We start from the raw sequence: 11,994 nt of genomic DNA, 5'->3' as shown, positions 1-11,994 counted from the left end.
CAGACTTTATGGTTTTCTAGTGATTCCTCTACCACCGATATTGTTTTAGACAAAACCTCAAGATCATCAACATTTGTATCTTAAGTGAGCGGTCTTCTTCTAAAAATGCAGTATGATAAAATTTCACTTTAATCAAGGTAAGCATCTCTGACTTCTTCTACTTCTTCTATACAGTACTGCATTTACTGGATTAGAAAAACACGCTTTTTATGTCCTTTGCAGCATCTATGACCTGAAGTCAAGAGGCCAACGGAGCATCAAACTTGGAAAGAAGAAGACAAACCAAAAGTTATAATCAAACTAAGTTTTTAGATATAACTAAAAACTCTAGAGAATGAAATAGTCTTGGTCTACATTCACAACCATCCGGAGCACAATACAACTTTAACAATTTTTATTTTAGATTACATATAAATATGAAGTATCTAAGAACAATTCGGGTTACGACCAGGACCACCATAGTAGAAAAAAACCTCGTATTTTTTATCATAACCTGTTTTAATATCGTAACAAGCAGGTCGACTCACTAAAGTTTTAACTTTAACCGGATCTATTAAACCATTATTCATATCAATGATTTTGATGACTTCAAAGCTACTTGCTTTTCCAAATCCTTCACTTGGAAAGTGTCCACTTCCCATTTCAGTGGTTGTGTGTTGTCCGTCTTTCTTCTTGTTCACCACTTCACCTCCCCATTCAATCACGCTTGCCCCTTCATCTGCAAGGTTTGTGAATATCTCTTTTGGCCAATACCCTATCAACTCTTGATCATTCAATTGTAACCACCAGTTTCCTGTCTTTGGATCCTAAGAAAAATAATAACAAAAACTCTGATTCGAAAAAAGTATAAAGTTGATGTATACTAATAATGTACTGCCACCATATAAGAATTTCTTTTGTTATTAACTAAACAAACCTTCCACATTTGTATGGTAAATTTAACTTGTGGACCATTATAGGTGGAGATGGGTGTTAACAAATAACCAGGGGTCAGTTTTTTGTTAATTTGAACAAAGCCGGGGCACCTGAGATTGTAGCATCCTGTATTCTGGTAATTGTCTCTCTGTTTTTATTATTTTATTTATCAAAAAAAGTTAGTCATTATATATTCATTTTACAAAAAATAAAAAATTAATCAGGTAATATTAAAAGAAAAATATGAACATGCAAAACATGTAATTACCAGTTTATGAGAACGTTTTTTTTTTTGAGAAAGAGTTTATGAGAACTTACTGTCCAGTAAATAAAAAATCGAGGATTGTCATCACCATATAGAGCCGGGTGGACATGCGAACCAGCTTGTATTGAATTCAAACCAGCATCAAATTTTCCTCCTATGATGGATATCTGTGATATACTGGATTCTCCTACTTCTTGGACCCGTGGTTTCCACACGTTTATCTGTGCTTTAGTTCCGCGGTAAGGACCATCACTAACAGATGTGATCGCATACTACAAAAAAAACATATAGTTCAACAAATTTAAGGTTTTAATATGTGAACAAGTATTGATGATTTGAATGCATGTGTCTACACATACCTCGTGGCCACTATAGTTAGTGGTATCCTTCGGGTGATAGAATTGATGAGGCTGAGAGATATTCGATTTATTCCCGTGATTCTTTATATTATCTTCTCTTAGAAGATCTTCTTTTGTTATTCTTTTGATTGGAATAGTGTTTTCAGGGCACTCTCCTACCAGTTGCCAAGGCTGAACTGTATTTTCTGGTTGTTCTTCGTCGTTGCTTGGTGTTGGAGCATTGTCTTCTTCGGTTAAAACCTCGTGCGGATAAGAACTAGGTGTCATCTATTTTCAATATTAGTTTTACCATATATTATAGTGATAAATGTCAGAGTACGTATAAGTCATGAAAATAATAACTCAGAGAAAGAAAAAACAAAAAGTAGTTAATACGGAACCTGAATCGTATGGTTTTTGAGCATGGGATGATCAAAAGCTGGTTGGTTCGCAATAGATATGCAATCAATTATTTCACCGTTTGAACTCTGATAGATACAACGAATAATGCAAGAAAAAACATAATAGTAAGAAAACTGTTGCAGACTTCTAGTTGAATATAGTTTTGTTCTTTTTTTTTTGAAACACTAATATAGTTTTGTTCTTTACGTCAAGATTGTAGATAAAATGTGATTGCATGTATACGCTAAAATCATGCGAAATCAATATTAAAACTGTAGATCCGATAGTAAGAAGTAAGAACTTTAAGTTAGAACTATTCTTTTGACACACTACGCACGTTAATATTTTTATTTTCCTGAAGTTATACTCGTTTTATATATACCTCGAGGGATTTAAGAGCTTGCTTGTTGAGTTGCTTAAGCCTGAGTTCAATCTGTTGATTTTTAACTTTTCCAGCTATTGGCTCCACTATATTCGTTACCATCACCGTTAGCACAACCAGGAGACATCTCACAACCGATTTCATCGTCAAGGAACGGACATGCATGACTTGTACTGAATTTGATTTGGCTGAGGATAATCTAAACACAAAAAAAGAGAGCACAAGCAATTTATTCAACCTGTTCACGACTTCGAACCGTTATTTTTGGGGAGGTATTTTTTACCCCTCACTATAATATGAAAATATAATATGAAAATTACAAGCTCTTTATTTCAAGAAAAAACTTTAGAGAGATAGAGATGCTTCAGTGTGGCTTAGGTTATAGATAGTTTAAGATAGGATATTTATAACCATAAACATTCTCATAATCCCTAAACCAAATGAGCTTTTTTGGCTAACCCAATGTATTCTCTCTTCTTCTTCGTTTTTTGTCCATCCACTTGATCCAAACAAGTATGTTTGACCAAACCAAACAAGTATGTTTGACCAAACCAAACAAGTATGTTTGACTAAACCAAACAAGTATGTTTGACCAAACCAAACAAGGTCAATTCTTCACAATCTCCACCTTTGACCAAACCAAAACATGTATGTTTTGTTTTCATCACCAAAGTTTGGTTGTCTTCTTCAATTTCTCAGATTCCCCAGCCTCATCCTCTCGTGCTTTCCTTTGCCAATTGACAGTACTGATCTCTACCTACAAATCAAGACCCTCATGATTTCATGTGCATTGTTTCGATAAAGAACCACAATAATTAGAAATCTGGCTACACTTTGTGGTTCTCTCGATGACTCCTGCCACTGATACTCTCTGAGAGAAAACTAGAAGGATCCACCTAGAGTAAATAGTTTTTGCTCCAAATTTTGGTTAACTGATTCTGACTAGAGAGCCATGATTTTCTTTCATGTCTTCTTTAAGTCTTCACCAGGTTTCACAACTTTCACTTAGACTTCACCTAGACTTCACCAATCTACACCCAAATTTGTCTAGATTTCATCATTCTTCACCTGGACTTCACCCAGACTTCACACCCATCTTCACTCAAACTTCACCATACCACTCTAGACGGAGCCAATAACGCTTGCTTCAACTTCCCTTAAAGCTTTTCCACTTGGAACTTATTAGAGTTGGTTAAATCATTGAATTGGTTTCCTTTCGCTGGTTCAATGTAATTATGATTTTGACCGGTTTAGTCATAGCTTGTATATAAATAGATGTAGAGACTGTTGTAAAGCGAGAAGGAATGAAAATATCTTTTCATCATAACAAACTTCTTCTTCTCCATTCCTCATTACATAATATGGTATCAGAGCAATCAAGCTCCATTGTTACTCGATCTTCTTCATTCTTCGTCATCTGAGCGCATCTCATCGTCTCATCATCGCGATCCATACGTTTTTTGAGCTCCGGTGGTTTCTGTATGGAAGATTCAAACTCGCCGTTCAACTCGATCGGTTGCATCGACAAGCTCAGCTCGGAATCCAGCTCGGATACCTTCGCGGGTCAATGAAACCGACACCACACCTCCCGATTCACCTCACCAAGCTCCGATCACACCTCCTCTGGCTCCAAATGCAAATACTGCTACGATCGCACCACGGCAAGTCCCGATCAACATGAATCTGAATGATCCAAACTAGTCTCCTTTGTCTTTGAACAATGCGGATCATCCAGGTCTATCTCTCATCTCTATTCAACTTGATGGACCTAACTATGATGATCGGAATGCTGTGAAGTGTATTGCCTTGAATGCTAAGAATAAGATAGGATTCATCGATGGAACTATCATCAGGCCTCCTGATCTAGATCATACTTTTCGTCTCTGGTCCAGATGCAATAGCATGGTTAAGTCATGGTTATTGAACTCTATATCTCCTCAGATATATCGCAGTATCTTAAGATTGAACGATGCTTCAGATATATGGCGTGATCTCCATGGGCGTTTCCATCTCACCAATCTCTCACGCACGTTCAACCTCACTCAAGAGATACAAGATTTGCGCCAAGGAACGATGTCTCTCTCAGAGTATTACACAACTTTGAAAACTCTTTGGGATAATCTTGAGGGTGCATATGAACCTGATAAACCTTTTGTTTGTGGTAATGCGGCTAGCATTCAATTGAAAGCAGACAGAGCTAAGATTGTTAAGTTCTTGGCTGGATTGAATGAGTCTTACAACATCATTCGACGACAGATAATCATGAAGAAAGTTCTCCCATCCCTTGATGAGATATATAACATTCTTGATCAAGACGACAGCCAGAAAGGATTCTCAACCACAGTACCATCTCCAACGGCTTTTCAAGTTTCTAAGACTAACTTGACTGAGCAAAGCATCTCATATGTTCAGAATGGTCCCAACAAAGGTCATCCTATCTGTTCCTTTTCTAAAAGAGTGGGGCACATAGCAGAGAGATGTTACAAGAAACATGGTTTTGCTCTTGGATTTGTCTCAAAATACAAAGGCAATGAGAGACCTTCTTCAACTCCTAAAGTCGCAGCTCAAGTTGCTCTATCTCCTCTGGTGAATGCAGAGTCAAAGAATTTGACAGTTGAGAACATGATTGGAAATCTAAGCAAAGATCAGATTCAACAATTCATTGCCTTGTTCAGTTCTCAACTTCAATCAAACTCCACCTATGCTCCTAATGAACCAAGCACCTCTGGTATCAATTTCTCTCTTTCCACACAATTCTTTGTTGGTATTCTGATGGTTTCTCAAAACACTATGTCATCTCAGACGTGGGTTGAGAGTTTTGTGAATTTACCAACAGGAATCACTATTAAGATCAGTGGTGTGGGGAAGATTCAACTCAAAAAACATATTTGTCTCAACAATGTGTTGTTTATTCCTGAATTCAGATTGAATCTACTCAGTATCAGCTCTCTGACTTCTGATATTAGATCTCGTGTGATATTTGATCCTTCTTCTTATACTTTCCAGGATCCTACCAGGGTGTTGACGATTGGTCAGGGTAGACGTATTGGAAACCTTTATGTGTTGGATACAACTGCTCCTCATGTCTCAGTTAATGCAGTTGTTGATCATGGAGTCTGGCACATGAGGTTAGGTCACCCTTCTTATCACAGATTGGATGTCATCTCTGAAGCGTTGGTACTACGAGAATGAAGAATAAAGGATCTCCTTATTGCCATACTTGTCATCTGGCGAAACAGAAGAAACTATCTTATACCTCTCTCAACAATATTTGTAACTCAAACTTTGAATTGTTACATATTGATATTTGGGGTCCATCCTTAGTGGAAACAAATGAAGGTTATCGTTATTTTTTAACGATTGTTGATGACCATTCTATAGCTACCTATATCTACTTGTTACACACAAAGAATGAAGTCTTAACTGTTTTCCCAACTTTCATCAAATTGGTAGAGAATCAGTACAATGTGAGAGTAAAGTCAGTGCAATAAGATAATGCACCTGAGCTCATGTTTACAGATTTTTATCAGGGGAAAGGGATTAAGGCTTTTCATTTTTGTCCAGAGACTCCAAAACAAAACTCAGTGGTTGAGCGTAAACATCAGCACATTCTCAACGTTGCTAGTGCCATCATGTTTCAGTCTCATTTACCATTACCGTTCTGGGGTGAGAGCGTCTTGACAGCAGTGTTTCTGATCAATAGGACTCCTTCTCAAGTTCTACAGAACAAGACACCGCATGAAATCTTAACGGGTAAAGCTCCAGATTACTCACAGATCAAGACGTTGGATGCTTATGTTACGCCTCAACTTCACCAAAACAGAGACATAAGTTTCAACCTCGTTCTAAAGCTTGTCTTCATTGGATATCCCTCAGGATTTAAGGGTTACAAGCTCCTGGATTTGGAAAGTAATAGAACTTTTATCACCAGAAATGTGACATTCCATGAGGATATATTCCCATTGAAGAAAGACTCTACATCTGAGAAGTATTTGAAGAGCTTCACATCGATAGACTCTCAGCTCTCAGGTACCACTCATTCATCATCACCTCATATCATTCCACCACCCGCTACATCTCTTTCATCACCACTCAAATCAACTTCTACTCCTTCCATTCCTATCATTCCACCAGAAATTTCTCCATCTCGTCCTCGTAAACAACCTGCTCATTTACAAGACTATTACTGTAACTCTCTCACTGATGATACAGCTCACCCAATTTCAGACTTTCTTTCATACTCTAAACTCACTCCATATCATCTTGCTTATATAAATATCATCACCAAAATACCTATCCCTACTTCGTATGCTGAAGCTTGAGAGTCTAAAGAATGGTGTGAAGCAGTGGATAAGGAAATTGTGGCTATGGAGAATACAAATACATGGGAGGAAGCACAATTACCTGCAGGAAAGAGAGCTGTGGGTTGTAAGAGGTTACATTCTTTGAAGTTTAATGCTGATGGGACTTTGGAAAGGCGTAAATCTCGGCTTGTTTCTAAGGGATACACTCAGAAGGAAGGATTAGATTATACTGATACTTTTTCACCAGTTGCGAAGATGGCCACTGTGAAATTGTTACTCAAGGTAGTTCCATCTAAAAAATGGTGTCTACGACGGTTAGACATTTCTAATGCATTCTTGAATGGAGAGTTGGATGAAGAGGTGTATATGAAGTTACATGAAGAGCGGAAGGGATATACACTGCCTAAGAATACTGTTTTGCGATTAAAGAAATCGATTTATGGGTTAAAACAGGCCTCAAGGCAGTGGTTCAAGAAGTTATCTGCTACATTGATCAGTATGGGATACACTAAAGGACAGGGGGATCATACATTGTTCATTCGAATGTATGATAATGCCTTCACTTGTATTCTGGTCTACGTCGATGATATCATCATTGCCATTGCCAGTACAAGCAAGGAACTTACTGATCAAGTTACTGCTGATCTTACTCGTTATTTTAAGTTCAGGGATCTCGGTGATTTGAAATACTTTTTGGGCTTAGAAATTGCACGTACATCGGCTGGTATTTCATTGTGTCAGAGGAAATATGCATTGGAACTATTAGCATCTACTGCAATGTTGGTTTGTAAACCATCATCTGTTCCAATGGTGCCGAACTTGAAGTTATCAAAGACTGATGGAGTTATATTGGAAGACAAAGAAAGATACAGAAGGATTGTAGGTCGTTTGATGTATCTCACAATCACTCGTCCGGATATAACTTTTGCAGTCACCAAGCTCTGTCAGTACTCCTCCAAACCGCGTTCGTCTCATCTCAATGCTGTCTATAAAGTCTTACAATACATTAAACGGTTGGTCAAGGGATCTTTTATTCAGCTACTGCAAACTTGAGTCTGAAAGGGTTTGCTGATGCAGATTGGGCTTCTTGTCAGGACAGTAGACGCTCTACAACAGGGTTTACAATGTTTGTGGGATCATCCTTGATTACTTGGCGATCCAAGAAGCAACCTACTGTATCTCGGTCTTTTGCTGAATCAGAGTATAGAGCTTTAGCATTGGCGTCTTGTGAGATGACGTGGTTGACCCATTTGCTCAAAGATCTTCGGGTGTGGGCTTCCACAGTGCCTGTTCTTTATTCTGATAGTACCGCTGCTATATACATTGTGACCAATCCGGTTTTTCACGAGAGAACAAAACATATTGATCTTGATTGGCATACAGTTCGTGAGAAGTTGGATAAAGGATTAATGAAGACCCTTCATGTGCGTACTGAAGATCAGGTTGCAGACATTTTGACTAAACCTTTATTCCCTCATCAGTTTGAACATCTCAAGTCCCAGATGAGCTTAATCAACATATACATCTCATCTTGAAGGGGCCTATTGGAGTTGGTTAAATCATTGAATTGGTTTTCTTTCGCTGGTTCAATGTAATTATGATTTTGACCGGTTTAGTCATAGCTTGTATATAAATAGAAGTAGAGACTGTTGTAAAGCGAGAAGGAATGAAAATATCTTTTCATCATAACAAACTTCTTCTTCTCCATTCCTCATTACGTAATAGAACTATAACTCTACTACACAGTGCCATAACTCCTCCAAGTAACTTCCATGTGACAACTTAGTTAATAATTTCTAATCTTAAGGCCTTTCACTAAAAACTAACCACATCATTTGTTATCTTTTTGTCTTGCAAAGTAAAGAACAAAGTCATGGAGTTATACGTGGGACTGATGCTTCGTTCAGTGAGCATTCAGAAGCTCACAGCAGTTCTGCAACTTCTGACATGGTATACTTTCATCCAAGAACCCTTCATATTTAATTTTAGTATGCTTATGTTCTTGGTAGCTTACCTTTTTCCTGTTTTAATTAGAGACTCACTTTTCGTCTTACAAAAAAAAAAAAAAATTAGGGATACACATTTTGTTTCGCTCACTTTGAACAAAAACCATGTCACTGCTCATCTAAATCCGTTGCATTCCTTGAGTTTGTAAAACTTTTAATGCAACCCCTAATCATTCTTGAATCCATTAAGCCTCATAATTTAGATGTGATTCTAGAATGATTTAACTAAATTTATTGTTAATTCTCAATTCATTTAAAATCATCTAAAAACTTATTAAAAACTAAACCACTTCAAATTCTAAATTGAATACACTCTCCCAAACTAAACCATGTAAACCAATTAATTTTTTTCCACAAGCCACTTTGGTGATATGCCAAATCTAATACAGAAATACATTAACTTCATACGCTTTCTTTGATGATAAATCTGTAACTTGGTTCCTTTCCTTCATTGACTTGATCCAACGAACATTCAGGAAGCTAGTTTGTCTACCATGTTCTACCATGAAAAACTTTACAACTATCAGTGTTCTCTCTTTCTGTTGATTAAGTTCTATATTGTTTACCTCACACTAGACACATTTCCATCCCTGTGCCCATAACAAAAAGTGATAATCAAACTTGGACAAAATTGAGAAGAAGACAAACCAAAAGTTAAAATCAAACTTGGTTTTTACTAAAAACTTTTAAGTTATAACAAAACTCTAGAAAATGAATGTAGATATGGTCTACAATCACAACCCATCCGGAGCACAATACAGCTTTCACTATTATTATTCTATATTTGTATATATCTTGTAGATGAAATCTCTAAGGACATGTCGGGTTACGACCAGGTCCACCATAGTAGAAAAAAACCTCCCATTTTTTACTATAACCAGTAGTGAGATTGTAACAAGTAGGTCGACTCACTAATATTTGAACCGCAACCGGATCAATTATTCCATTATTCATATCAATGGTTTTGACGGCTTTAAACTAAGTGGTGGTAGCCTAGTGGCAATCTCTTGGGGCTTGGTGGGTACCCACATCAGTCCTGGGTTAAACACACCACCAGTTTGATCGTAAAAAATATATGATTTAATTTTTGGTAATTAACTAAACCAACCTTCCACATTTGTATAGTGAATATAAATTGTGGACCATTATAGGTGGAGATATGGTTAAACACACCACCAGGGGAGACTCTTCTGTTAATTTGAACAAAGCCTGAGCACATGAGATTATAACATCCTGTTTTGTGATAGCCATCACTCTGTTTATCAAAATATATATGTACTCATTACAAATTTCATTTCATAAAAGTAACTAAAATTAGGTGATAACTATTTCTTAAAATAATATGGACACACAAAAATGTAATTACTAGTTTGTGAGAACTCACAGTCCAGTAAATAAAAAAGTGAGGATTGGCATCACCATATAGATCCGGGTTGACATGCAAACCAGCTTCTATAGTATTCAAACCAAGACCAAATTTGCCTCCAATGATCCATACGTTTATCTGTGCTTTCGTACGGCGGTAAGGACCACCATTAACATATGCGATAGCATACTACAAGAAAATCATATAGTTTAACAAATTAAGGTTTTAATGTGATGAAAAAATGTTGATGATTTAAGTGCACATATACACATACCTCGTGGTCATTATTATCTGAGATGATATCAGTCGGTTTATATAACTGATAAGGCCGAGAGATATTTGATTTTTTCCCGTAATTTTTGATATTATCTACTCTGAGAAGATCTTCTTTTGTTATTCTTTTGATTGGAATAGTGTTTTCAGGGCACTCTCCTGCCATTTGCCAAGGCTGAGATATATTTTCTGGTTGTTCTTCATCGTTGCTTGGTGCTGGAGCATTGTCTTCATCAGTTAAAACCTCATGCGGCTAAGAACTAAGTGTCATCTATTTTCAATATTATTTTTACCATATATTATAATGATATATGTTTTAAGTGTAAAAAAAATGGTAAACCATTCTGATATTACGTGTATACGCACACCAATTAACCTAATGTGCACACTACCACAATCGAATGGTATGTCGATGTAGCACATTAGATCGAATCCACAGAGACCAACGATTACACTTTATCCTTATGGGATCAATACTTAGCTAAAACAATGATTGGGTTTTGAGATTAAGGTTTCGTAACAAGCAAGTAATACGATTAATTAAAGACTTCAGATGATTAAAAATGCTAGCCTAGGGTGGTTTGATCGGGTGTTAAACAAGTGTGAGCCAAACAATTATTCAAGTTTAATTAAGAGCAAGTCTAGAACTCGGATCACTCAAGTAGAACAGTCCACTGTCGTGGTACGGCACCCTATGCTGATCGATCTTGATACCTAAACTCTCGTTTGGATCAAGACGCGACAGCAAGCAATAGAGATCAAGTCAGATATGTTCCCAAAACACTCTCACATCTACTTTCGCTGGTTAGGGATATGATGCTCATTCAAGTTATGTCTAGCAACCTATAACACTTTTGATGAATAGATTAAATCTAGAATCAGGCACTAAGTGGTTAACTTGATGCAAGCCTTAAGAACAACAGTGAATGAAGACAATCGATTTATAACTTATTTATGTCAAGCTCACGGATCTAACACCCTAACACCCTAGACTAAGCAAGCTGACTACTCAGCCATGAAGCAAGAAAACACAGAGACAGAGATATAAAGCAACATGAAATATGACTGAAATAAAGTAATGGGATTCAGGGGGTTCTTCTCTAAATCGAGAGAGATGACCTTCTCCCTTTACAAAGTAGCATAATCTCAAGTCTCTCTAAGGTCTGGTTTCTTCTCCAAAAAATAGCATAGTAAAATATAAAAACACAGAAAAAGAAGTTTTATGGAAGCCACAAGCAGCTGGGAGAAAAAGATGGGATAATTAAGAAAAATCCCGTAATGACTTGTAATTTCCTTAAAAATCACTGCCGCTGGAACATGCACTCGGGTCCAGGACAGTCACTCGGGTTGCTCCTCTATCCGGAACAGTCATCAAGACTGTTCTGCGTGATAATCACCAAATTGCACTGTTTTCTTACTCTTTTGTTCCAGCTGGTCCATCTCCCATCCAATGCAACTCCAGACCTGTAATGACTCGAAAAGGACTAGGAAGACTCGATAAAGACTTGAAAACCAATCGAAAAGAATATATACAAGATGTATAAAACACCATATATTAATTCCCCCAGACTTAGAACCTTGTTTGTCTTCAAACAATGTCAAGTATCAAGAACAGGGAGAAAGGTTTGAAAGTGTGGGAACTCTCCTATTCTCAGCAACCATACTTTAACCACGAATCTATGAACCATACAAGCAGTAAAACTAGGACAACACACCCTTACCGGAACCCCACTGACTGCTGCT

The 11,994-nt window shown here is 37.2% G+C and overlaps 2 protein-coding genes across 3 annotated transcripts; one reads left to right on the top strand and one right to left on the bottom strand.

The window, feature by feature from the left end:
* Positions 1 to 410: 410 nt before the first annotated feature.
* Positions 411 to 2,694, bottom strand: LOC106340897. Of its 2 annotated transcripts, none has more exons than XM_013779733.1 (7): positions 2,623 to 2,694; positions 2,303 to 2,501; positions 1,920 to 2,006; positions 1,540 to 1,806; positions 1,234 to 1,452; positions 917 to 1,063; positions 411 to 806 (listed from the first exon to the last, which is right to left on the bottom strand). In XM_013779733.1, exons 2-7 carry the CDS (start codon positions 2,465 to 2,467, stop codon positions 426 to 428), a joined length of 1,266 nt encoding a protein of 421 aa, XP_013635187.1. In that variant the 5' UTR covers positions 2,468 to 2,501; positions 2,623 to 2,694; the 3' UTR covers positions 411 to 425. The 2 variants fall into 2 exon arrangements, with proteins under 2 accessions (XP_013635187.1, XP_013635186.1); XM_013779732.1 differs by having other exon boundaries at positions 2,586 to 2,664.
* Positions 2,695 to 4,204: 1,510 nt separating this feature from the next.
* LOC106338520 lies at positions 4,205 to 6,624 on the top strand. Its single transcript, XM_013777478.1, has 2 exons — positions 4,205 to 5,479; positions 5,833 to 6,624. Exons 1-2 carry the CDS (start codon positions 4,205 to 4,207, stop codon positions 6,622 to 6,624), a joined length of 2,067 nt encoding a protein of 688 aa, XP_013632932.1.
* Positions 6,625 to 11,994: the final 5,370 nt, after the last annotated feature.

Source organism: Brassica oleracea, chromosome C4 (genome assembly GCF_000695525.1).
Source record: "Brassica oleracea var. oleracea cultivar TO1000 chromosome C4, BOL, whole genome shotgun sequence".
Classification (NCBI taxonomy): domain Eukaryota; kingdom Viridiplantae; phylum Streptophyta; class Magnoliopsida; order Brassicales; family Brassicaceae; genus Brassica; species Brassica oleracea.
The sequence above is the reverse complement of the archived record's forward strand: the minus strand, read 5'-3'. Positions and strand labels throughout refer to the sequence as shown.

Coding starts and splice junctions, on each gene's coding strand:
- LOC106338520 (XM_013777478.1), top strand. CDS start 4,205: ATGGTTAAGTCATGGTTATTGAACTCTATATCTCCTCAGATATATCGC. Junction 5,480..5,832: donor ATGTCATCTCTGAAGCGTTG/GTACTACGAGAA, acceptor GATTTTTATCAG/GGGAAAGGGATTAAGGCTTT.
- LOC106340897 (XM_013779733.1), bottom strand. CDS start 2,467: ATGCATGTCCGTTCCTTGACGATGAAATCGGTTGTGAGATGTCTCCTG. Junction 1,453..1,539: donor CTAACTATAGTGGCCACGAG/GTATGTGTAGAC, acceptor TTTTTTTTGTAG/TATGCGATCACATCTGTTAG. Junction 807..916: donor TTACCATACAAATGTGGAAG/GTTTGTTTAGTT, acceptor TATTTTTCTTAG/GATCCAAAGACAGGAAACTG.